We start from the raw sequence: 26,684 nt of genomic DNA, 5'->3' as shown, positions 1-26,684 counted from the left end.
TATAAATATAGAAATCTGAAGGATTTGGTGAAACTCACTTTAGATTATTGTCCAAATATAGTGAGAGGATACCAAAGTTCTCCCTTCTCACACTCTGGAATTCACACGGTTTAAAAACACGACTTAAACCCAACTTCTCTGTAACACATCCACTCGCTGCATTCAGAACCGTCTAGATTTCCGGTCACCAACAAAAAACTTGAGCCCCCTGTTATGTTATTTGATAGAAAGTTAAGTGAAAATGTAAAATGTTGAACGTCGAGCTAAAGTCACATGTAACTATCGTATACGTGTTAAATTCATGGGTAGAAATGTGTGTAGTTTTCGGTTCAAGCTATTTGAAAATAGGATCAAGTAAACGACAGAAAACTCTGGACAGACGTAAGACACTCGTTAGCAACTCCTTCAAACTCCTCTAACTTTATCAAACTCAACATTCAGCACGACAGGAGGTCACGTGACATGGAGTGTTTTCCTGTGGTCGTGTATCTTCTGTATCATCAGTTCCTTTGGTTCAGGTGAACTTCATCATGAGAGTGAGAGGATCTCCCTCCTTCTTGGTGACGATCGCCTGCATCATGCCTGAAGGAGTGTGGAGATACCGGGAACCTTTGAAGAAGTTCTCGATCAACGGCCGGTCGATCTTGTCGCACTTCCCGATGGCCGCCTGGAAGTTGTTGCTGAGGACGCCGTAGATGTTGCCCTTGTCGTTTTTCCTCCCGAAGAACAAGAAGAGGGCGTAGCAGTCCTTGCCGACCGAGGCGCAGAAGTCCACTAACCTCTCGCACATGGTCTTGTTGCCCGTGGCCTTCTGGGCCATTTGGATGGACTCGCTGAAGCCCTCGGGGGGGCCCCAGTTCTCCTCGGCCTCCTCCCTCTCCGGCAGGTGCAGGATCTGCACGGCGATCTGGATCCGAGGGTTCTTGGTGGGCTTCTGCAGCAAGGCCCAGACCCAGTCGGCCCCCAGGAGGATGCGCTGCTCGGGGGTCATGGCGGTGCAGTTGAAGGTGTCTGTCATGTTGAGGCCGAGACTCTGGGTGATGTAGGTCATCAGGAAGACCTGTGAGGAGACAAGGAACCTCTGAGGAACAGTTTGATATATCAAGCTTCTCCATGGTTTCTTCTTCCTCGACTGTTGAAGCTTCTCAAGTTCACAAATGTTTAACACGTCTAAACCTGACTTACTGAAGTCAGGCTGGTGTGGAATGTACCAATATGTTGTCAAGTGGTTTCACAGATTCTGTCGTTAATACTGAACTGAGGATTTTTTTAATCATTCACTTTAATATAAATCATATTGATATTATATATCATTTTATACAATAATATTGTCTTTTGCACACTCTTTCTACATATTCTTACACTCATAGTATATTATATTACCTATTGTATAGTCAAATACTTATATTTATACCTCTACTATATATCATATCATATTATATCATACTCTTTGTATATTCTTTGTATATATAAGTCTATATACACATATTTATACATATGTACATGTTATTATTATTATATTTACTATTATTATATATACTGTTGCTGCCATTATTACTATATACTGCTATTATATTGGTATAATTACTATCATATATAAATATATATTATGTTATATTATATACTATATATACTGTACTATTTTTATATACTGTCTAACAATAACATTACCATCATATCATCAGTACTATTACCATCATCTTGCCACTGCACCTTATCTACCTATTTATCTTGTGTTTCTGTTTTTATTCTTTCTACCTCAATATTTTTTATTTTATTCTATTGTATTGTATTTTATTGTATTCAAATATACCGGCTGCTATGACGACTTAATTTCCCTTCGGGGATGAATAAAGTAATCTATCTATCTATCTATCTATCTATCTATCTATCTATCTATCTATCTATCTATCTATCTATCTATCTATCTATCTATCTATCTATCTATCTATCTATCTATCTATCTATCTATCTATCTATCTATCTATCTATCTATCTATCTATCTATCTATCTATCTATCTATCTATCTATCTATCTATCTATCTATCTATCTATCTATCTATCTATCTATCTATCTATCTATCTATCTATCTATCTATCTATCTATCGATCTATCATCTATCTATGTATCTTTAAGAAATATTTCACAGGATCTTTAATTTCTCGAGTCTTCACCACGGTAACTGGGATGAAAGCAGCTGTCAGATCCAGTGACTCTTCTCTCCTGGATAAACAAGCACTAATGGAGCTAAATGGGCAAAATCTTACTCTATATAAATATCAATTCATGACAGAATTCCTTCCTTCCTAACGTGAACAACATAATTCCAAAGAATGAACGTGGTAAAGATATGTTTGTAAACATGGTCCCGTTCATATTGTGAATGAATAAACTTTGTTAAAATGGCCCGAGAATCAAATTGTCTCTGAGTTTTTGTGCTTTCAAATTTCCAGATAAAGGAATTTCACTCTGTCTATATCAAACCTACCTGGGTCAGCACCTCGGGGCTCGGGTGGAACTTGACCTCGGGGTCTTGGAAGAGGAGGTACTCCTGAGTCCTGGAGGCCGCGGCCGAGATGCAGTCGTTGAACAGAGGAATGAAGTCAGTGGGCTTGACCACGGGGGGCTTCCTCAGCGTGGCGAAGATGCTGGGTCGGGGGGCCGGGCTCTCCTCGGGGGGGGGTTGGGTGTAGGTCGTGTGATTGAATTTGAAGAAGTTGGATTCCTTGAAGGGGTTAGACGGGGGTTTGCTGAAGGATTTCCCCATGATGGAGCTGGAGATCCCAGGGCGGTTTCCCTGATACACTACAAACAGAATTTACACAATTAGATGAACGTCGACTCTTATAAGAAATATAAGAACATATGGTTGGTAGAACAAGAAACCAGTATTTTGATGAGCTTCATCTTTGTTTTCCTGCCATATGGAGACATCGTTTCCTCCATTTAACAATGAATAAATTACTGTAGCACATTAAAACTCTACCAGTCGTACATCTACCAACGCAAAGCCCTGACACAGCACTAATAATATGGATCTTAATGCCGTTAAAACTTTAAGTTACTCACCAGGACGGGTCTGGAGGAAAGTTCAGATCCAAGTCCACTACCGGGCCACCGCTCCTGTGCCCTGCTGTAACACACAGTGTGTGTCTGTATGTGTGTGTGTGTGTGTGTGTGTGTGTGTGTGTGTGTGTGTGTGTGTGTGTGAAGCCGAGTCTCCGGGGTCCTGGTGTGTTCAGAACCTTCAGTAGAACAAGGAGGGTTCTCTCTCCACGGGCTCCCGGGGGACTGTGGCAGAGCGGGTGTGGTGTGTTTGGAACTTGTCAAATTTGAGCTAAGTCAACACAAGACTGATCTTACCAGTTAACTGTCAGCGGCAGCTCGGCGACCGGGGCCGGCCCCGGGGGGGTTTGGTGGGTAAACAAAATGCTCAACTCGTGCTCGTCTCTCATTTCGGTAAGAAACACAAATGAGGAAATGTAGGTCAGGTTTTATTGGGACAGGGGAGTTGAACTGTTCTTGTTAAATTCGAGTTTTAACCGATGGAACCTGAAAGTTTTCTCGAGCCGGTGAAGCAGCAGAAACTTTTAGTCGATTCCCACATGAAGGAAAAGAATCAGTTTATGAATCCACTGCTTTAATCCAGATGGTTCACCTGAGGTTATCTGTTCATAACTCAGAGGACTCAGGCTGTCACAGTGCTTTTATTTCATTATACAGTTCATCAGGTGATTTGCCATTTGTGCAGTTGTACATTTTGGTTGATTGTAACCTTTACTGTCCTAAATATTTACAGTAATATTTACAGTAATATACATCTGAAGCGGTTCTGTACCGAGGTGCAAAGGGAAGGAACAGGATCAAGGAGCCATCTTCATCAAACTACAAAATGAGCAGAAAAATTCGAACATCCAAAGAAATCTACCAAAAAAACTTATAGTGACATATTTCATTTTTCCTTTAAGAGCAAAAAGAATTCCAGCTTCTCCATGATTTCTTCTTCCAAGACTGTTGAAGCTCCTCAAGTTCACAAATGTTTAACACGTCTAAACCTGACATACTGAAGTTAGGCTGGTGTGGAATGTACCAATGTGTTGTCAAGTGGTTTCACAGATTCTACTTTTAGTCATATTTCACAGGATCCTTCACATATCTTGTCTTCAACGTTGTTAATAGGAGGAAAACAGTCGTCATGATCCAGTGACTCTTCTCTCCTGGATAAACAAGCACTAATGGAGCTAAATGGGCAAAATCTTACTGTATAGAAATATCAATTCATGACAGAATCCCTCCTTCCTAACGTAAACAACATAATTCCAAAGAATGAACGTGCTTTAGATATGTTTGTAAACATGGTCCCATTCATATTGTGAATGAATAAACTTTGAAAAATGGCCCGAGAATCAAATTGTTCTGAGTTTTTGTGCTTTCAAATTGCCAGATAAAGGAATTTCACTTTGTTTGAAACCTCATCATCGTAGAACATTAAAAAGTGTGACCTTTGTAAATCAGAGTTTCCTGTAAGTTACATGAGAATCAGAGGCTGGTAGGAGGTGATGTGACCAGCAGAGAGAGGGCGGGGCTTGAGGTGCGTTGGGTCACTGTCCGTCAAACGAGCGCCGCCTGAGGCCGCCTCCTCTCCTTCTGCAGCTCCTCCCTGCTGAGCAGGAACTGGAAGCAAAGCATCATGGGAGTTTAAGACTTTACCTGGCAGCTGGTGTTGGTGATGAATTAGGTTTGATTAATTGTAATTTCCTTAATTAATTGATTCATTAAGTTTTGGTACAATTGGAAGCAAATACAATTTATTTATTTCTGAAAATTGGAGAAAAATACCTCGAATTTTTACACAGTTTCAACAGGTTCTTATTTAAATGTGCAAGCATGCTCCCTCAAATAATGGTATTAATAATATTTCTAAGTGACATTTGTTATAGTTTTATCACAAGGTGGTCGTACATGTTCGTTATCCACAGCTTTGATGTACAATTAACAACAGGAGGAAGATAATGGAGGCTGTCATCTCCATGACAACAGGAAGTAATGAAGTACTGGGAGCAGGTTTCCCGCTGGTTCTACTGGAATTACTTTTTAATTTCCTCACAGATCTGAGTGTGTTTGTGTTTATCTCTCACATTAAACTGCAGAGTTTCCATCTGAGCGTCTGAAACTTCTGTTCCAGTCGACGAGGAGCGTTTACTTATCGGCTGCTGCAGGAGTCATTACCCAGCAGCTTGTGTGTGTGTGTGTGTGTGTGTGTGTGTGTGTGTGTGTGTGTGTGTGTGTGTGTGTGTGTGTGTGTGTGTTTGCGGGTGCTTACTGTGAGGTTGTTGATGCTTTCAGACAAAGCTTCTATTTGCAACATGGTGCCCTCTGTGCTCGCCATCTGTAACACACACACACACACACACACACACACATAGATAGACACACACACACAAACACACACACACACACACACACACACACATACACACACACACACACACGACGGCTCATCACATGATTACAGACACACACTGTGAACCTGGAGACTGTAATAACATGGACGACATGATGGCTCCCAAAAGTGAAGCCAAAACTTCTCGATCGCCCCCTGGAGGCTGGTTTTAGTATAGGTCCTAAATCCCACCTCCTCCATGTGAGTGGATGGGACGTGGACCAAACATTAAAGTGCATTTTAACTGATTTATTGGTTTAATGATAAAGTATTTAAAGAGTTTATGTCTTTCTCCGAACAGAGGAGCATGAAACTTGGGAGAAGGTTTAGTGCAAATACATTTATAAGGGGGCGGATTCAGGGAATTGTTTTCCCTATTTTTACGACTTTGGTTCAGTTCCAAATAAAAATACGGGATTTATATGTGATGTCACAAGGAGATGTGGAGGTTCTACAACGTTTCATTCAAGTACGTTGGAGTGAAATGTCTCGATTGACAGCTGAGACTGACTCACATTTGTCTTCGGTGTAAATATTCATATCCAGGATAATTTGGCTTCACACATGCTCGGTCACACATGCGCTTCTCATGCAACAGGGTTACCGTGGTGATGGTCGACAGTGGGTCGGCAGGGGGGGGGGACAGCCATGGCAGCCACGGTGATGATGATGAGAGCAGAGGTTAATGATGAAGGTATCTGAGGTTAGCTGTGACACATCCTTGTTGTTTATCATCTCACACACGTCTATAACCTCATCTGCTTTTCCATAAAAAGGAGGAATCAACTTTACACACGTATAATTTTTTGTTTATTAAATGATTTGATAATTTCTTTTTGACATTTACATGAGCACACGTGAGCTTCCTTTAGCAGAGCAGGATTTTCTTTACTATAAAAATACTATTACAGTCAAATATGAAAATAACGGTACAAAATCACCACCTCAGGTTTCAAAGAAAACATGCTGTTTCATAACTGGATCTGCAATCACATAAATAATAAATAAAATCCCTCCATTTGTAAGATTATGCAAATATTGCACGAGTTAATCTCAGCCATGTGACAGACCTGTATTCAAACTGCAGGATACAAAAGGTGGAAGTGATGTGACGGCTCGCACACGTTTAAAAATCCCCTGGAGGTGGTGCACACATGTTAGAAATGAATACTGTACAACAGGAGTTGTCCGTGTATATACTGTGCGGGTTACAGGAAGTGATGTCACAGGAAGAGTCCAGAGAGAGAGAGGCGCTCATGGCACAGGTTTGAGGCTGAGGTCGGGTTAGTCAGTTATCTGAGGGGAAGTGAAGTCATCGAAACGCTTTGTGCGTTAGATTCATCGTCACAGTCTGTGAATCTCTTCAGGAGTAAGGCACAGGGTCGGGCTGATGGGGGGGGGGTGGGGGGTGGGGGGGGGGGAGCAGGGAGCGGATGAGCTGAGGTATTATGGGCCGCAAGCAGAGGAAGCAGAGTAGAAGCCGATTGGCGGAAAGCGTGACAACATGTCTGTCCGTGGTGTGGACACACCGACGCCATGTTGTGGTCATGGGTGTTGTCATGGAGACGGGAGAGCCCTGCTGTCGTCGAGTCCCACCTGGTCCCTGGACTGGTCCGGCTCCCGGTCCGGCTCCCGGTCCGGCTCCCGGTCCAGGATGGGGCTCAGGCCTCTGAAGCCGGCGTACGGACGCACCTGTGACCCGTTGGCCACGGGCCGAGCCGCCTGCGGCGAGGGCGACTCGATGGGACAGACGTAATCCGTGGACTCGTCCGCTCGGCGCCGCCGCAGGTGAGTCAGGTTCGAGAAACCCAACTTCTTTGGCTGCGGCAGGAAAAGAGGAAGACAGAAGACGTGACTGTGAGGGTTATATGAAATCTAAAGCTGCAACAAACACTCATAGAAATACGGTCCCTAAATATGTTTTCTTCAAGATCCATTAATTATTCGCAGAAAAATTTGTGAAAAGGTCAAAAAACGTCTTAATCTCAAAATGTTCAAAAAGAAAATGAGTTATTTCTCGGTCCATGTTCCTAAATCCCACTAAGTTTCATGGAAATCCCTTAAGTAGTGTTTGTGTAATCCTGCTGACAAACAACAAACAAACAGACAAACAAACGAATCGGAGTGAAAACCTCCCTGGTGAAGGTAATTCTATACTATAATATACTATAATATACTATAATATACTATAATATACTATTCTATAATATAATATACAATACTTTTCTCATATCCACATGTTCTGTGTCTTCAGTGCAGGTGATTAATAAGTGACATCAGGCAAGAAGGAACAGCAACTTTTATAAGTTTGTTCTCTCCCACACAAACACACACACACACACACACACACACACAGTCTATTCTCCACACCAGGTCATATCTGTGCACATTAATATTCATGGTGCTCCTCGGGACATTTGAGCTTTAGGTGTCCGAGGTAAAAAATGGGTCGACAGTTATTGTGGGTTCTGTTTTTTTTAACTGTGGATTCTTTATTTTCAGTTTCTCTTCAGCAGAGCACACGAGGGACTTAGCGCTGACGGCGGAGTCTCTAATCTGCGAGGAGGAGCACGGCAGTCCCGGGGGGGGGGGGGTTTCAAAACACTGAGGGGCTCAGGGCTTAACCGGAGCTGACACCCCGAGGTCTCACCCCGGATTAAGGAGGAGGACGGGTTCACTGTGGGTTTGTGTTTGTTCTCTTGTGTGTGTTCCTCTTCTGCTCCGGGTCAAACACGATGTCTCCCGTGTTTGTGTTTGTGTTTGTGTGTTTGTGTTTGTGTCGTCTCACCTTCACTTTGGCCGCGATGCTGAGGGGGGAGCCGCCGGCCGCCTCCGTGAACTCCCTCTTCTCCTGCTGCGCCTGCCCCCCCACCAGGTTGTCGAAGTTGGTGGTGAGGTGGCGTCTGAGCAGCGTCTTCTGAGGAGGGATGTTCAGCAGCAGGGCCAGCGTGTCCGAGTTGAAGCGCGGCTCCAGCATCTGGGGGGAGGAGACGGTCATTATCAGACTGGTAATAAAGATGGCCGACATGTCTCCACTTCCTCCTGTTGCACAAAAATGAAGCCAAAATATGGGGTGGAGCCTCAGTGTTAAGGTCCTTGCTCGACCAATCACAAGTCAGTCCCAGCTGTCAATCATCAGAATCAGAATCAGAAAGGATTTATTGCCAAGTAGGTTTACACCTACCTGGAATTTTCTTTGGTAAATAGGTGCATACATTGAACATAAAGCATAAAAACACAATAAGTACTTCACATAAGAAAGAAATAACTGTATATAAAACAAATCAAAAATATATACAAGATATAAAAAGTTAAAGAAAGAGTAAAATGCAAAACAGGAGAGAAATGTCGATGTGCAATATGCAATATACTGTTATGTGTGTTAATGTAACACAGAATTGAGGCGTGGGTTCGGGATAAGAGTCCAAGTCAGGTGGGGGTCCCGGGCCTTGTTGATAAGGCCCACTGCAGCCGGGAAGAAGCTGGTCCATTTTCATATCATCAAAAAACAATTAAAACCAAAAACTCTTCTGCAGCCAGCCACCAGGGGGCGATTCAAATGATTTGGCTTCACTTTTAAGGAGCCATCATGTCCTCCATCTTTACAGACGCTCTATGGTCGTGGCGGTTACTCACGATGAGCCCTCCGTGCACGCCGCTGCCACGCAGGTTGGGAGCGTACTCCGCCAGGTCCACGGACCTCAGCCACTCCATCACCCGGTGGTTGGACCACTGGACCACTTCACTGGGAGAGAACTGGTTCTGAAACAAATGGAGGAATGTATGAACAAAGACAGATTCTGATCCTAAAACCAAAAACCAAGTCTTAACCCTCAAGCAGCCCTTTGGAAAATGTCCTCACTCCATAAGGTCTCTGCTCAAAATGCTCCTCACACACACACACTCTCACCTCGGTGCCTGGCCGGCGCTTGAGGCAGTTGGCGCTGAACTTGTTGACGTGGAGAACGTGAATCGCACACTTGACGCTGAGGTGATGGAGCTGACTCGTCACTTTGAGGAATAACAAGTCATTCTGAAATCAAGGGAGGAGAAGAAGTGAGAAGATCATATACAAGGATTTAACTTGGTTCATGAAGTTCTCTACAAGTTTAAGATCTGATTCATCTGTGCAGCGTCTTTATAAACTCACCACGGTGAGGAACTGCAGCATCTGTCCGTCCACTCGTCCTTCATTGAACTGATCTTTGTACTGAGGGAGGCCGATGTCGTCCAGCCAACCTGGGGGAGTAAACCTTTCAGTTTCCATGACGACAGAGTTCAGGATAAATAAACGTGTTGTATGTGTGATATCTAGAAGCTCACGTGTAACCCAGATGTAATCGAGCTGCGCGGACTTCTCCGGCTGTTTGCTGCTGAACGTCCTGACGGCCAAGAGCAGCTTCTTCCTGTGGAGAGGATTCTTCATCGCCATCTCCTGCAGGGAACCAGAGACACTGATTTCACTAAAGACGACTTTTTAGATTTAACTCAAAACAGAGGACTACTAAATTTTAAATGAGCATGGTGAGAGACAGGGCGACACGTTGGACAGACAAGGTGACGGCGCTGAAGGCGAAACTAAAGAAGACGTTGAAAAGCAGCGATGGGCGAAACTAAAGGGACAAAAACAGAGAGACACACAACGAGTCCGATCAGACAAGCAGAACTGAGACGGACGGATGATTCATTCGCCAGGTACGTAGAAATCAGCCAGTTCCAGATGTCTCTGTTCAGAGAAGAGATAAACCGTGTGTGTGTGTGTGTGTGTGTGTGTGTGTGTGTGTGTGTGTGTGTGTGTGTGTGTGTGTGTGTGTGTGTACCTTCTCCAGGTCTTGTGGGGTGGCCGACAGGAGAGTGTGACCTCCGGTGACCCAGTGGCGAGCGAAGACGACGTACTGGCCGAGTCCGATGTCCTCCAGCCAATCACAGACCTGATCTGAGCTCCACTTGGAGAAAGGCAACTTCAGGTCTCTGAGAGGAAAAGGAAAAACTGTCTTAAATGAGACGACACAACCACAACGAGTCTCGGGTCTTTTTCCCTCTGTCCCCTTCAGATATATTCTACATGTATGATAACATATATGTTGGCGTGTAAGTGTACCGTGTGTTCCCTGATCGGGCCAGTCGGGGTCCAGCTGTGGCTCTGAAGCCTCCTCTCTTAAACTCTCCCAGCTCCGGGTCCATCACCTGGACGGGGCTTCCTGATTGGCTGCGGCGGATCCTGAGGACAACACGAAAAAGAGACAAAGAGACAAATACAGTGAGAATGATAGATAGATAGATAGATAGATAGATAGATAGATAGATAGATAGATAGATAGATAGATAGATAGATAGATAGATAGATAGATAGATAGATGGATGGATGGATGGATGGATGGATGGATGGATGGATGGATGGATGGATGGATGGATGGATGGATGGATGGATGGATGGATGGATGGATGGATGGATGGATGGATGGATGGATGGATGGATGGATGGATGGATGGATAGATAGATAGATAGATAGATAGATAGATAGATAGATAGATAGATAGATAGATAGATAGATAGATAGATAGATAGATAGATAGATAGATAGATAGAGAGAGAGAGAGAGAGAGAGAGAGAGAGAGAGAGAGAGGTAGATAGATAGATAGATAGAGAGAGAGAGAGAGAGAGAGAGAGAGAGAGAGAGAGAGAGAGAGATAGATAGATAGATAGATAGATAGATAGATAGATAGATAGATAGATAGATAGATAGATAGATAGATAGATAGATAGATAGATAGATAGATAGATAGATAGATAGATAGATAGATAGAGAGAGAGAGAGAGAGAGAGAGAGAGAGAGAGGTAGATAGATAGATAGATAGATAGAGAGAGAGAGAGAGAGAGAGAGAGAGATAGATAGATAGATAGATAGATAGATAGATAGATAGATAGATAGATAGATAGATAGATAGATAGATAGATAGATAGATAGATAGATAGATAGATAGATAGATAGAGAGAGAGAGAGAGAGAGAGAGAGAGAGAGAGAGAGAGAGAGAGAGAGAGAGAGAGAGAGAGAGAGAGAGAGAGAGAGAGATAGATAGATAGATAGATAGATAGATAGATAGATAGATAGATAGATAGATAGATAGATAGATAGATAGATAGATAGATAGATAGATAGATAGATAGATAGATAGATAGATAGATAGATAGATAGATAGATAGATAGATAGATAGATAGATAGATAGATAGATTACTTTATTCATCCCCGAAGGGAAATTAAGTCGTCATAGCAGCCTGTATATTTGAATACAATAAAATACAATACAATAGAATAAAATAAAAAATATTGAGGTAGAAAGAATAAAAACAGAAACACAAGATAAATAGGTAGATAAGGTGCAGTGGCAAGATGATGGTAATAGTACTGATGATATGATGGTCATGTTATTGTTAGACAGTATATAAAAATAGTACAGTATATATAGTATATAATATAACATAATATATATTTATATATGATAGTAATTATACCAATATAATAGCAGTATATAGTAATAATGGCAGCAACAGTATATAAAATAATAATAGTAAATATAATAATAATAACATGTACACATGTATAAATATGTGTATATAGACATATATATACAAAGAATATACAAAGACTATGATATTATATGATATGATATATAGTAGAGGTATAAATATAAGTATTTGACTATACAATAGATAATATAATATACTATGAGTGTAAGAATATGAAGACAGAGTGTCCAAAAGACAATATTATTGTATAAAATGATATGTAATATCAATATGGTTTATATTAACACATATCACATATGATGTGAAGTAAGTGTATATGGAGCGGAGTGTTGTACAGGTTCACAGTGCAAGGAGACAGGTTTAGTGCAGTTCTGTGATGGAGGCTCTGACAGAGGGGGAGGAGTTGAACAGTCTTATTGCGGTTGGGAGGAACGATTTCCTGTATCGTTCCTAACGATGAAGATTTGGTTTGTATGACACCAAAACATAAAGACCTTTAAGAGATTACTTACTTCCCCCAGAGCTTCTTAATGCCTCTGTGGCTCTTCCTGTTCTCTGGTGAGACCGGGGACTGTTGACCTGAGTCCACCCCCGAGGACAGAGGGGACTGGTCTGAGAGGACGAGCTCGTCCAGCCGCTCTGGATGTCCTGACAGAGACAGACACAGCAGGGAGGTTGAGGACGTGAGAGCAAATCAGGTAAATTATTAAACGGGTTTATGAGCTGTGATGCCACCAGGGGGCGATGCAGATCTTTTGGCTTTTTTTTCATTTCACATGCAGTCTATAGATTTAGCCAAAGAGCATAATGGGATTTATTCAGTGTGTCCAAAACCTTCGTATGAAACTAATAGTATGTGGATTTCATTCTGTACATACAGGGAAATACTACAGGATGCAAACACTGCAGTCATGACAACAACAATCAAAACAACATGGTGGAAGATACAATTATTACACCAACAGAGAGAGAACTGGAAGACGGAACTATTGTCAGTGTACAGGGAACAATGACTAGTATCCAATGGACACATTTGTTTGTACATCACCACTTGATGGGAAGTTCACTGGGAAATCTCCCAAAGTCGGATTGATTTTTCCCATAAACTGTAAATCAAGATGGACGACAGGACTCTTCTGATCCAGAAATGAAGCCAAAATATCCTGAATAAGAAATCTGCCATCGTGGGTGAAGACAAGGTATCGACGCCCCGCCCATAAATAGTCCTGACTAATCGCTAGTCAGTCTCAGGTATCAATCATGACATCTCAGCCAGCACGTTTTAATATCGTCAAATAAATAATAAACGCATCTGTGTGATAAGAACTACCTAAAATGACATATTGTACATGTATTTGACGTGTACTTCTACTTGTTAGTTTGGTCCGTGTCCCCTCCACTAACATGGAGGACGTTTATGACATAGACTTCAGCAATTGAGACACTTTGGCTTCATTTTTTGGGAGCTGTCATGTCGTCCATCTTTATACAACATCTGTGGCTTCTCCTCAAAATCATGTACAAATTTATAATTCAATTAATGGTGCAAGTAGCTAAATTAGCAGCGAACACAAAGACACTCAGGATCCAGTCACACCGGGGGTGGGGGGTTGGGGGGGGTCAGTACCCACCGACATCATAGAGGTCGTGTTTCCCAGGAGATCCTGAACCAGTTAGTGAATCGAGAGGAAAGCAAGTGGACAGAAATCAGAAGCCAGCGTTAGTCACACACACGTTATTATTATTAAGAATCTGTGTCAAACACAAAGAAGCGAGTCGCGAACCTACGAGTGACCTGAGAGTTTCCATCCTTTGGTTTAAATCTAATCTGCTGCCGCTGTTTGATGCTGACGCTTTTTCCCGTTGTTTACTTTAAGCGCTGCCTCCACTCGCTCCTTCAGACCGCCGGCGAGAGGGCGAGCGGGCGACTCAGCGGGGGGGCGGGGGAAGTGAGGATGTCAGGTTGCATCCCTGTTTGTTTACTCTTGGATGTCTAAGCCAGTTGAACTGTGTGCATCCTTAAGCTGGCGTTCCTCTGGCCTCTCACGGCTCTGGGATCTCACTCCTGCTCTAAGCTCCGGATGCTTATATGCCTGTTAGCTGTGAGAGTGAGTGTGTGTTGGTTCCTGTGAACGCTGATGTGAGAGAGCTGCAGCATTATCTTCAACACGGCTCTCTGAGTCGTGGGCGGGAGTTCTAATAATCCTCACTTGATAGTTCGCTGATCCTCGGGGGAAACAGTCGCTCACCTCCGATGTTTGACGGTGACACGACAATCTGGTTTTGTTCGGGAGAAAACGGACGTGACATTCTGTTGGTCGGAAGCTTTTGAACGAAGGTTTCTGCAGGTTTCGACTTTCTGAGACCGAATTTAAGACGCGTGTCAAGTAGAGACTTACGCTTCCCCATAATTAATGATGAATTGAAGAAGTCAAGTAGAAAATAAAGGATAATTTATGCTCAACATTAGCTACCTAGATGCTACGTCTTCAGTGCGTACTTTGCGTTCATTTTTCTACACGTTGGTAAATTGGGTCACCGCCGTTTCAAACGTGGCTTTCTTAAGACGTACATCATCCAACCACCTCCACCATAGAAACTCTTAACTCAGCGCTGCCCTCTAGTGGATTTATGATTACGTTTAGTACGTAGGCAGTGACGGTTACACTCTCTGAAACGGACGTATCTCTTTTTGTACGTAAAGGCAGCTTAAATTAGCCATAACCCTCGAAAAGCCACGTTGTATCACAAACAATCTCTGGTTTGTAGTTTTATTACAACGTGTTTATATCTGTATCGTTGAGAAAGATCTACAGTTCATAACAAACTGAAAATGCTGCATTTAAAAATTAAAGTCTAATGGAATAAGCATTAATGAACGTTTAAAACCTAGCATGTAATATTTAAACGTATTTCCCCATTTAAAAAGCTGAACATTCAGGTGACAGTCCTGTGAAAGTGACTTCCCAGTGCTGACATTTGAATTTCCATGTGAGCATACAGTACCTAAAGCCGGAGCACTGGCACTCCTGCAGCGGACTGTCGCCAGAAAAGGGCAGGAAGAGGAGATGGGGAGGAAGAGGAAGAGAAAAAGGGGAGGGGATGAAGAGGAGAAGGAGAAGGGGAGGAAGAGGAGAAGGGGATGAAGGGGAGGAAGAGAAGAAGCGGAGGAAGAGGAAACCATAGAGGAGGAAGCAGTTGGAGCAGAGTTGGTTGACAAAGTTTATTCAATATGACTTCAGTCCATTAGTTTTTATATAAAGTCAAGAATCTGTTTTTCCAAAATCACAAAACCAGTTTTCGTTAGCTTAGCATAAAGACTGGAAGTAAATGGAAACAACTAGCCTGGCTCTGTCTGTATAAAATGAGCCTGATATTCATTGGTGTGTAAAGTGACGTCTGGAGTCCTGGGACAATAAGACTGTGACCATCGTTACAACCACAACTTACAAGATGTAACGTAACAATCAATGAGCTTTAGAGCTTTAAGGTGTAGAGCTGCAGATAGAGAAGGATTATTTCTTTATCTTTGGACAGAACCATTTCAAATATTTCCACTTCTTCCCGTCTTTAAGCTGCTGACGATCTCATCCAAGCGACTTTTGTCCCTAAGTGTAAGTCATGCAAATGTTTGTGGTGTTTGTTTCGTCAAAATATAAACTCCAGCTTCACTATCAGTCCCGTTCATTAGTAAGAAAGATTAATAGAACCAGGCATGAGAAAGAAAAGTTATAGGAGTAAGACAGTTCTTTTCAGTTTTGCATGATCCAGAATTACGCAGAAATGTTGGGAATCAATAATATCAAATATCCTGTGCAGATAAATTGGTAAAAATTGATCCTCAGTTTTAGAAACAAGGAATTGATTTCCCTTTTAGCCACAAACACAGTGTTTATCAGTATCATCTTTATTCTCAAGATGACAAATCGTCTCGTATTTTCTCCTCATGTACCTGACCCCTAATAATCTTTCATGCTTTAGAAGGTAGTTAACAGAACCCTTAGAGTGTCTTTATAACCTTTAATATATAATGACTTTATAACCCAAGTGAAGGTTCATGCTCCACGGACTCACTCAGCCTGTAGTCCTGCTCCGGGCTGTGGACCGGAGACAGCTGCGAGGGAGACGAGTATTCTCCGTCTCCGTTCATCTCAGGTCTCCGCTCGCTCTTTTTACTTCGTTTTCCAGGGAGAGTCTGATACTTGCTCAGCTCCAGGTCAGGATTCTGCACGAGGAACAAAAAGAAATCATACAAATAAGAAGCGTTTTCACACCTGAGAGTCTGAACCGAGCTTCATGTCTTTGATCGATAGTTTCATTTGATCCGGTGAGTGTTGGTTTCACATTGTGATTTAGGGACTAAAGTATTTTGTCTGATATTTGTAGGTCCTGCGTCCAAACTATTCAAAAAAGTGCAAACTAACCAAACCATGGTTCAGTTTGATCCGGACCCTGACCACCTGGGTCAGGTCTGTTGGTCTGGACTAAACTAAAAGGCTTAGACCAAAAAGGGAGCTGTGTAAGTGCCTTTAAAGATCAGATCAGATTTGCTTGGTTGGTCTAGCAGCGAGTTTCAAATACCAGCATCATATACTATGAAAATGTTCTGCTGAATTTCACATTTCACTGATTCCAGCTTTGAGTTCTGCCTTCGATCAACAACTCAAACCTCAAACCTCTTAGAATTCAGTCATTTCAGCAATGCACCGTTATGTATACTGTATTAAATCACATGTTCTCTACTTCTCTCGTCATGTAAATATCTTTCATAAGACAAGGGTGGGTGGGGTCATGTTTGATTTGCTCCTTTGTTCCTGCGGAGGCTGACATGATGTCCAAGGATGTCTGATATCTGAGCAGGCCTCAGAGTCACCGGGGCTCTGGAGGCGGAGCCGGGGAAAGGCCAGCGGAGAGAAACAGCTCCGAGGCAGCGGTGACGCCGAGCGCTCCTGACAGCCCGTCCAGGTCGGGCCCGGGCGCCGGCGTGGTCACCACCATGTGTTTCATGAGCGTGCAGGAAAGTGCAGCGGTCACATGCAGTGGAAAAGAAAACTCAGCTGTGAACTCGGCTCATCACACTGGGAACAAGAGGTCAGAGGTCAGGGGGAGCGTGAGCCACACCACACAGAAGTCTGATGTCCGAAGTGTTTAACATTAACAAGCTCAGGTTATAAATAGGATCTCAAGAAGAAATACGCTTCTTCTTACTCCGGCGCTTTAACGGAAGAAAATATTTCACTATCAACAATAGTATGATTAAACTAGAATCACCATCCTGTGTGAAATCTAATGAATTCATCTTTTACTAACTGGTCAAAACAGTAAGAACTCCCCTAAAGGCAGATTTGAAAAACTTGTTTACGAGGCCAGTGTGACCTTGACCTTTGACCTTCAGCATCTTGACACCAAGTGAAAGTTTGCCCATCAGCTGATCCCTGAGTCACAAGTCTGAACTTTGTTTCTGTGCGTGTGAAACGTCTTCTCTCACATTTCTACTCTGCTCTTGGATTTCTTTTTGTGCAACAACCAATAGAAGAGGCCAGATGTCGTGATGATGAATGAAAACCAGGGTGCGTTAGCTTTATGTGTCTGAGCGTCCCGGGCAGGAGGTGACTTGTGCTCTCCTGACCTCCAAGGCTTAATTATTACAGAGGTTTCCCGTCTGTGTGCTGCAGGAGTCCAGCAGATCGCTGTGACAACTGAAACCCAAATAGTGGGCAGTTTAATTCTTCATCACTTCACCGGACATTCTTTCGTTTGGGGAATCATGTGCAAAGGAGCTGGAGCTGGAGCACAAGCAGGGAACTATGTGAGTGCAAGCTCGAGGGTTGTGCGTGCAAGCGTCACACAATCTGAACGTGAAATCAAGGAGTGCTGCTCTCAGACTCTTTAATGAAGAAGGAAACAAGGTTTGGTTGTGTGAGGTCGAGCAGCAGATCAGTACCTCTGCACCTACATCTGATTCACTCTCAGCAGGTTGGATCTCTACAGCCTACAGTCAACACAGGTACAAGAGAGGGAGGAGACACACACACACATAGTTACACGTACACACACGCAGAGACACACACACACACAGTACAGTCAAAGAGAGAGAGAGAGGGAGCAGGTTAGTCATTTAGCAAGAACAGAAGTTAGAGTTATTTCTAGTCGGTTACAAAGCAGTTGACAGCAGAAAGTTAGTTGATGTGAATTAAAGATTGAACTGTTTTATATCAGCAGGAAACAACAGAAATAAACAACCAACCTTTTGTAAGGATCCACTCTGCAGCTCCTCCAGGCTGCTGGACAACAACCTGCGCTGATGCCTGCATGAAAAATAAGATTTACAATTAGTTTGCTAGAATGAAAAGACATCACATGATATTACAATGATACCTGAACCATGTTATCACACCTCATCATCATTATTTTATCATCTCTATGTCTTTATAACTTATCTTCTGCGTCTTTTATAGTTTTAATTTCTTCAAATCTTATTTCTAACATTGCACATCTAATATTTTATCAATGCTTTTGTAATTTTTCCTTTGCCATGATTGAACTCCTGTTGTTTTTAATGTGTTATTCTTAAATCTGACTTGAAAACCGAACGGACTTCCACAAATCTTTGTGTCAGGATGAGACACGGACAAAGAAAGTTCTTGATCCGGACAACGAGACGGATCCAGGAACCTTTTACGACTCTGAACTTGTGAAATCGAGACATTTCTGACATTTGTTGCTGCTTAGTTAAATTTAAGGGGACTGTTGGTAGAAGTGGGCGCTGACACAAACTCACCAGGAACCGTTGAAGAAACTCGTATCTGCAGTCGACACCAAGGATGTGTCCATTGAGTTTTGGAGGCTTCAAAAACAACAAAAAGAGGAAATGTTTACATGATGTGTGTCTATGTGTACTTATTATAAATCAAAACATTTAAAGATGAAGACATGTTTTAAGTTATGTTTTGATGTGTGCGTCCGTACCTTAAGTCCAGTTCTCTCTGGTACGGTGATGACGATAACATCAGTGGAGAAGATCCTCTTGATGAGATCTGTAGAAACACAATTCAGTGATTCAAGCTAAATATCATTTGTGTAGGAATGTTTCCAGGCGACAGTTTGTGATGTTACCTCGGACCGCAGCATGTCGGAGTGAGCTTTGTGTGTGATGGCTCTGAGCTTCAAACTGCCGCTCAGCTCCTCCTCACTGCTCCCTGGTGGGGGGGAGAACACACAGCTCAATAACATCACAGTGAACAGGAAGGAGAGAGAAGGAAGAGGAGTCGAATACCATGTTCCCCAAAAACTGATATTCTCAGGACGTACCCTGAGTGAGAGCCAGGACCTCCCTCATCTTCCTGTACTGGCTGAGGAGAATCGTCAGCTCCTCTATACGACGATCCTGTTCATCACACACATGTTAGAGCTTCAGAGAAAAGGGGACGTTCATACGTGGTGAGGTGAGAAAAGCCAGGTTTGATTTACCTTTTCATCGTTTGACGCCAACAGAGACTCCATCCCCACCTTCAGCCTCTGGTACTCCTGGTCTGACGGACAGAAGCAAAGGATTCAAGTGTTATTTCAGAGTCTCAGTGACCTGTGGGGGGGGTGATCGGTGCCTGACGTGACGCCGGTAATGGACGTGACAGCCTCGCTAATATGAATAAACAAGCAGAACACACAGTGACAGCGCGACTGATACAGAATCAACACCTGGGACAAACACACGGGTGCAGGAAGTGACAGGAAAGACAAGGTTTCTGTTTTCAATCACTAGAATTTAATCCTTAGACGAACGGAGGCTGACGTACACTGGAGCAGAAATGGAATGGAACAGACATCAGAAGAATAAAATTATAATATTACAAGAATTAAGTTTAATAATGAAATAAAATGTAATTTAATGAGAAAAACTACAGAATATTTCAGAAAAAACAAATCTTGAACTAATCTGATGTGACCAACAAGACAATTTCATGTGTCTGAGGATCTTTCTTCACATTAAACTCAGTTTCTTACACAATCTTTTTAAAGTCCTGATACTGAAGGATTTTGTTTTTAGTGAAACTTGTAAAGTAAAAGATGCTGCACCTTCCTCATCAGGTTGATCTCCTGATATTAAACTTTATTCTTACAAATGTATTCTTGTACATTAAGAATGTCTTCTTGTAATATTATTAATTTCTTCTTGTAAAACTACAACTTTATCATTGTAATATTAAACTCTTTTCTCGTAATATTAGAAATGTATTCTTGAAATCTCAGATTTGCGGAGAAACAGAAACTTGCACTTGGTCAACAACAAACACACAAACACACAAATACAAAACCCACAACCTACAACACACAAACACACAAACACACTAACAAACACAACAAAAAACCCATGAGGCGAATCTTGTTTAAAAAACAGAAAGATGTTTAAAAGGGGAACGCCACCAATTCTACTCATAAAAATCAGTTGACTAGATATTGTTTAACATTTAAATTGTAGAACAAATGACAGAATTCATATCTATTGATTTATAGATCATCCTAAGATCTCTTTCTGTCTTGCATGTTGTTCTTTATCTGTTTATTCATTTGCTCATTGCACTGAAAATTAAAATAACTTCTTCTGTGGCTTTGGAGGAACTTTCTCCGAAGATGAAATCGTACGTATCATCAGAAATCATCAACTCTGACCCTGTCGTTAGTGAATCTGCTGACGTGCCCCTTTAAATCACCTTGAATATAGACATAGACATGTTAGATCCGTTACTCTCATGTACACAGAGGGTTTTACATGTTTATAAAGTGACCACATGAGAATCAGAGAATGGATAAGCAGGTGTTACCGTATAGTTTAGTTTTTTCTTGGGCCACAATATAAGCAGGATAAAACCATCTGGATGTTTATAAAGAACATTATGTTTGACAGAAGATCGCGTCAGGAGATTCGAGATGAAACACTTCTATCAGGACGTTTTCTACACAAAGTGACTCGGCTCCGGTTCCAAACCAAACGCTCTCCCAGAAGACACCTGGGTCCGACCACGTGAAGCTCTAATGTCACTGATTCAGTCTCGGGAGACAAATCGCTGTCAGGTGTCTGTAGAGTTTGTGTTTGGTTTGAAATCGGACTCGTTCACAACAGCACAGCCTTACATTTGTTAATCAGCTGCTTGATATACACCTCCTCTAAAGCAGAGGGCAGCAGAGAGGCGAGAAGTCAAGAGAGAGGGACACGTTGATTAGATGCAACAGTTTTCAGAGTCCACACACACACACAGACACACACACACATTGTCACTGACAGATGTGGAATGTGCCAGGATTGGGGGGGGGGGGGGTCTCTGGATGGAGCGTACCTCTCTCTGCGTTGTCGCTGGCCGAGCCGTCCCTGGCGAGCAGCTGCGTCTGCAGGCACTCGATCTCGGCGTCTCTGGAGGCCAAGAGCTGCTGCAGCTCGGAGATCTCGGCCTGTGGAGGGAAGAGAGTTGGTCATTCGGGTCATTGAACATCATGGAGATGTAAGTTCAAGGCAACAGGAATCAGAGGAGTAACTTATCGGGTTTGTCAATAGACGTAAAAACATCACGTGGAATTAGATATAACTTCTTGTCTCAAGTTGTTTCAGACTTGAACTCCAGAGAATGTCCGCACAATTGGTTCCGGACATTCTCCAGAAGATCTCCATGCTTTGAAGTTTGATTTATTTGGAGTAACCATATTTGGAGGAATGGGGGGTGGAGCCTGACTGAGAGCTCGAGGACACGCCCCTAATAGATAAAGAGGTTCCAAAACTTGGGGTCAGGACCCCCTGGGGGTCGCAAGAAACTGGGAGAGGGTTGTTTTTCAGACATATAATAAAATAAATGTTTTTAAATAATTCAAAATAGTGTGTTTTGGACATAATTGTGAGAAAATTGGACTTAAACTTGAAAAAAACTTTCTTTGTCTCCACAAGAAACAGCTAATTCATCTTATATACTTCTTAAAGAGTTCCTATAACATTTAAAACAACTGAACATACACAAACAACACTGATGCATACACATCACGTAGAATCACATAATCCATGCAAACTGTCAGAAAACACGTCAGAAAGGAAGAGAGGGAGCCGGAAACTCCTCAGTTCAGCCATCACATGACCAACAGAACAAAACAGAACAAAATACAGATGATCAGGAGGAAGAGCACAAAGTGCAAAATAAAGAAACTGGGACAAAGAGAAGAAGCAGAAACACTGGAGGGTGGAGAGGTGGAAAAGCAAAAGGACGGAGTGAAGCAGAGTATCAGGGAAAAGACTCAATCAGACGAGAGGCGGCGGACAAGAGGAGGAGGAGGAAGAGGAGGAAGAGGAGGAAGAGGAGGCACCTGTGCGCCGCGCCAGCGCTCCTCCCAGTGCTGCTTCTCCAGCTGCGTGTGCTCCACAGTCAGCTTGAGGCTGGACAGCTGGGTCATGAGCGACTGGTAACACACATGGAGAGAGTAAGAGATAGAGAGCTGGAGACACAGAGAGAGAGGAAGAGAGAGAGAGAGAGAGGAAGAGGGTATTGAGAGGGTTGTTTTAGAGATGAGGAGAAAGAAAGGAAGAGTGGGAGCAAGCGGCAGAAAGAGAGAGAGAGAGAGAGAGAGAGAGGTTAATATAGAAGAATAGAGGAAGGATGCAGTGGAGGAGGAGGAGGAAGGAAGGAGAGAGATAAAGCAGCTTCACCTCCTTCCAGTGAACAATGATCAGTTTAGAAAGAGGGAGACGCTCTTTTATTATAACTAATTAACAGATTTAACTATGAAATCCTCAACTCACAAACAAGTATTCTAATTTCTTAATAATCTGTAACGTCGGGGGCTTCATCCTTCCCGAGGCTGCTCAAAGGATCCTTCCTGTCTCGACCTTTCCCAGGGTGCATTGCACTTCAATGACAAATCACGATGTAAGAGGTCATGGCGCCTACAAGCTCTGAGACATTTAACGCTTGAGTCTCACACTTTGATTCAACAGAACTTAGCCAACGTTACAAATGTTAAAACTTTCACTTTCACTTTCACGTAAACAGAAGAAGAACCGTCTCATTTCTGCTTCCTGGGCTCTAGGTCGATGACGTGTACTTTTACTTGTTAGTTCTGTCTGTGTCCCATCCACTAACATGGAGGAGAAGTGGTTTATGATCTGTAATTGATTTGGCTTTACTTTAAAGAGCTGTCATGTTTTACATCTTGACTTTACCCGGTGGTTTCAGGCAACAATTCAGTCCGACTCAGTTTAACTCACTGCAATTAGCATATTAACGCTCAGTATTCAGTATTCTATTCATATTTATCAGTGGTAATATGATCCTTAGATGTATTAAGGGTTTTTAAGTAATGATTGTTTTGTTGTGATTGTTCACGACGAGCTGATGATGCTCATCGAGCTCTGAGCATGAACACGAAGACGGTTTTTACCTTGGTTGCTCTGAGTTTCTTCTCGTATCGACTCCTCTCTCCTTCCAGCTCGTCCACTTTGTTTTTCAGCTGATTCACTTCTCGTAACAAATCCTGGTGGAAAATAAAAAAAAACACAACACAACACAACCACAACTTTAATATATCTCCCGTTTAGAATCTGAATCTGATCTGTGCAACATGCCAACAGTTACACTGGGAGAGGAATTCAAAACGTCAGGTTCACATTCAGTGCAGTTACAAAGATCTCCAGGGCCGAACAGTCCAGAGGTTAATAAAGGAAACGTGATCCTCCTGAAACAGACACCACAGCGTGCAGTTATCAACACAACCAGAGGGGGGGGGGGGGGGGACCCAGAGCAGGACTGAAAGCATCCAGGCCGGTCGGAGGAAAACCCTGCACAGCGCCTGACTACACAACCTGCACTGGGTTAGTAGAGGGAGGAGCCACTGTCATGCAGGAGAACTACATCAACACAATCTGATCCACAACCCAAGATTACACAAAGACAAAACTCCAGACCGGGGGGGTTAAACGTGTTCTTGTTTCCAAATGCTTCAAACGCGTGAGGAGTCAAAGATTCTCAGTTGCTACATCCACCAGGAAAAAACTTCACGTGAAGCTTTTGGAGTTTAATTTTTACTTTTCGACATTTGAAGCATTTGGAAAAAAATCAATCAAAAGTCTCCAGATTTCTGCAAGAGCCCGAGAGCACAGCGTGACTCCAGCTTCCTGCGTGGACACACACTTCACCAGAGGTTTGTTAGTTTTGATTCTGTGGAAATTTCCAAAATACCGGGGTGGTGTGTGGACGGGTTAAATAAAAAGGGGAGAAGAGGAAGAGGAGAAGAAATGATGAGGAAGGAGGAGGGGGAGATGAGTTCATCCATCAAGTCTCCCTACGTGTACAGTCTGTCCTCCATTGTGCATCCAGGGGTCAGGGCCGGGGGGGCCGAGGTCAGAGCCGGCTGACCCCTGGGCTCGGCTGCCTCTGAACTCCTCCTCCTGCTGCGCCTCCTGCTGCGCCTCCTGCTCCTCCAGGGCCCGTTTCTCCTGGATGCGAGTGCTGATCTCTGCCTGAAACCTGCACATCTGCTCCTGGAGCTCACTGATGAGATTTACCACACACTGGGAGCGATGATGATGAGGAGGTGAGATGATGATGAGGAGGAGGAGGAAAGCAGGAATAGAAGGAGAGGAGAGGAGAGGAAGAGGAGAGACAGACATTAACTTATTTGTTCATCTTCATCAGTATTTGGGGGGAAAAGCCTGTTTCCATAACTTGATTTGCGGGAAAAAGCTCAAACACAAAGAAACAAAAACCTCTGAGCTAAATCAAATTATTAAAAAAACCTATCAAATGAAATAATCTGTAGGGAGAAAGAGGAAAATCTGTTGGAAGAGCCCTGAAAAAGAAGTTTTAGATTAATATAAAACACTTTTTACAGTGAGTGAGTCACATTCCGTCCCCCAGACTCATATCCTGTCTTTTTAAATCCCTTAGTATTTGTCCGAATGTTAAATGTCCTCTCCCTGGCCGGGGTCCGTCCCTCAGTGGAGCAGCTCAGGGTCTCAACCCTCCGTGGAGCAGCTCCACCCGATGCACCAGGCTCATTACAACATACTTGATCTCCAGCCAAGTCGGGTCCCGGCTGAAACAGAGAGTTAAAAACCTGTTGTTTCTGATGAGCTGCAGAAACAACAGGAGACGCTCAGGAAAACACAACACATTAAACTCCACGAGCTCTCGGATCCTGAAAGAAACTCGGAGGTTTGTGGAAGTGAAAAAACCGCAGCGTCGTCAAAATTCACGGGCTTGTTCCTGAAAAGTTGCTGTTTCAGTAATTACATCGTTAAACATGGAGCGGGGGGGGCAGCGTGTTTCTAGTTCGACAGCCTTTACAATTCATAAAGCACAGAGTGGATATGAAGATGGACGACACCAGAAATGTCATAATTATATATATAAATAAATGATTGTTTCTGTCATTTGAGGTGGTTCTTATCACACTGATGAATATTCAGATGTCCACGTCCCCTGTTAGTTTTTGGTTTTATTTCTTATTTGATATAATAAATATCAAATCGTCAATATAGATACAATAAATATCAAATAAGAAATAAGAAATCACCGAAGATGGAAACATTTGTATCTTGGATGTTTTAGCTTAGTTTCTGGAAGTGAAAACCTGTCGTCCATCCGTATTCACTCTCCATGTTCTGGTTCCAGGACCCGGGTGGATTCAGTCCAGGAATCGAACCGCCCCCCCCCCCCCCCCCCCCGGTGTGATGAGTGGAGCCGCTCAACCCCCCCGAGCCGCAGCTGGCGCCGATTCAAAGCGTTCATCAGACAGCGGAGAGTTCATTCTGTTCCTGCGGCTCCCTGAGGTAAAAGTGTTTGGTCAACAGGAACGCTCCGAGTGGATGCCTGTCATTCCTCCTGCCAGACCAGCTGTCACACACACACACACAGACACACACACACACACACAGACACACACAGCTGACAAAACGCAGACGAGTGTCGGCCTCCGTTGTAACCGAAGCCAAACGCCACCGTTGTGCGTCGGATGTGTTTGGATTTGTTGCACGTGCACCGCAGCTCATAACTCATTGCTACACAAACTGAGCATCAACATGTCAGAGTTGAAACCAGCTCCTTGTGATGTGGATCTTCACCGAGCGCGACCGCGGCCTCCGGCTCCGACAAGCAGCCTCGTGACGCCTGAACCGCCCCCCCACCACCACCCCCCCCCCAACATCAGACTGGAGGATATGGATGAGAGCAGCTCTTTCTGCTGAAGTGCCCTTGTGCCTGACATGTGACTGTGACTGCTCCTAATGCTTAAAGGCTCTGAACAGATCAGGATGAAAAGTGACTTTCAGGATCCTGTCTTCAAATCCTTCAGCATCACCATTACAAAGGTGTGTGTAAAGGGTTTTTTACGTATCCAAAGATTGATTAAAAACAACAAAGCTGTTATATAACCATTGCAATTGGATTATCTAGGCTTTTTAAATAAGAATATCTGAGTCCTAAAATCCAATTCATCTTCATTCACAGTCGTAATTACTGAAGAAAAGAAAATCTCTGAGTTATGTATATAAATATGTTCTCTTTCAGTCAGTGGAATTAGCAGCTGTAGGAAAAATGCACAACAGACTTCAGTTTTGCATGAAATGCTCAACAATCATTGGACGGGTTGGAACTCACACTCGTGAAACTCACTCGTCCTTTGGGATGAAACGTAAAGAGTTTATTGTTCCTTCAACTTTTAACTTGATTTTTAATA

General features: G+C 43.1%; 2 protein-coding genes across 5 annotated transcripts in view; both read right to left on the bottom strand.

The window, feature by feature from the left end:
* Positions 1–514: 514 nt before the first annotated feature.
* Positions 515–6,095, bottom strand: rep15 (RAB15 effector protein). Its single transcript, XM_061076423.1, has 3 exons — positions 6,050–6,095; positions 2,491–2,807; positions 515–1,060 (listed from the first exon to the last, which is right to left on the bottom strand). The coding sequence occupies exons 1-3, from the start codon at positions 6,093–6,095 to the stop codon at positions 515–517; spliced, it is 909 nt and encodes a 302-aa protein (XP_060932406.1).
* A 767-nt stretch (positions 6,096–6,862) lies between these two features.
* ppfibp2b (PPFIA binding protein 2b) overlaps positions 6,863–26,684 on the bottom strand; it is a 57,379-nt gene continuing 37,557 nt past the window's right edge. For 2 of the 4 annotated variants that reach the window (XM_061076239.1, XM_061076242.1), the window contains 19 exons: positions 24,295–24,519; positions 23,391–23,483; positions 21,311–21,422; positions 19,446–19,507; positions 19,287–19,362; positions 19,092–19,174; positions 18,945–19,012; positions 18,757–18,822; positions 18,223–18,283; positions 16,050–16,200; positions 12,488–12,623; positions 10,547–10,666; positions 10,266–10,416; positions 9,769–9,880; positions 9,596–9,684; positions 9,356–9,478; positions 9,082–9,207; positions 8,234–8,422; positions 6,863–7,266 (listed from right to left, as the gene is read on the bottom strand). In XM_061076239.1, the coding sequence (XP_060932222.1) occupies positions 7,003–7,266; positions 8,234–8,422; positions 9,082–9,207; positions 9,356–9,478; positions 9,596–9,684; positions 9,769–9,880; positions 10,266–10,416; positions 10,547–10,666; positions 12,488–12,623; positions 16,050–16,200; positions 18,223–18,283; positions 18,757–18,822; positions 18,945–19,012; positions 19,092–19,174; positions 19,287–19,362; positions 19,446–19,507; positions 21,311–21,422; positions 23,391–23,483; positions 24,295–24,519 (2,307 nt within the window). In that variant the 3' untranslated portion in view covers positions 6,863–7,002. The remainder of the gene's footprint in view (positions 7,267–8,233; positions 8,423–9,081; positions 9,208–9,355; positions 9,479–9,595; positions 9,685–9,768; positions 9,881–10,265; positions 10,417–10,546; positions 10,667–12,487; positions 12,624–16,049; positions 16,201–18,222; positions 18,284–18,756; positions 18,823–18,944; positions 19,013–19,091; positions 19,175–19,286; positions 19,363–19,445; positions 19,508–21,310; positions 21,423–23,390; positions 23,484–24,294; positions 24,520–26,684) is intronic. The other 2 variants (XM_061076240.1, XM_061076241.1) reach the window with 2 other exon arrangements.

Source organism: Limanda limanda, chromosome 8 (genome assembly GCF_963576545.1).
Source record: "Limanda limanda chromosome 8, fLimLim1.1, whole genome shotgun sequence".
Lineage (NCBI taxonomy): Eukaryota > Metazoa > Chordata > Actinopteri > Pleuronectiformes > Pleuronectidae > Limanda > Limanda limanda.
The sequence above is the reverse complement of the archived record's forward strand: the minus strand, read 5'-3'. Positions and strand labels throughout refer to the sequence as shown.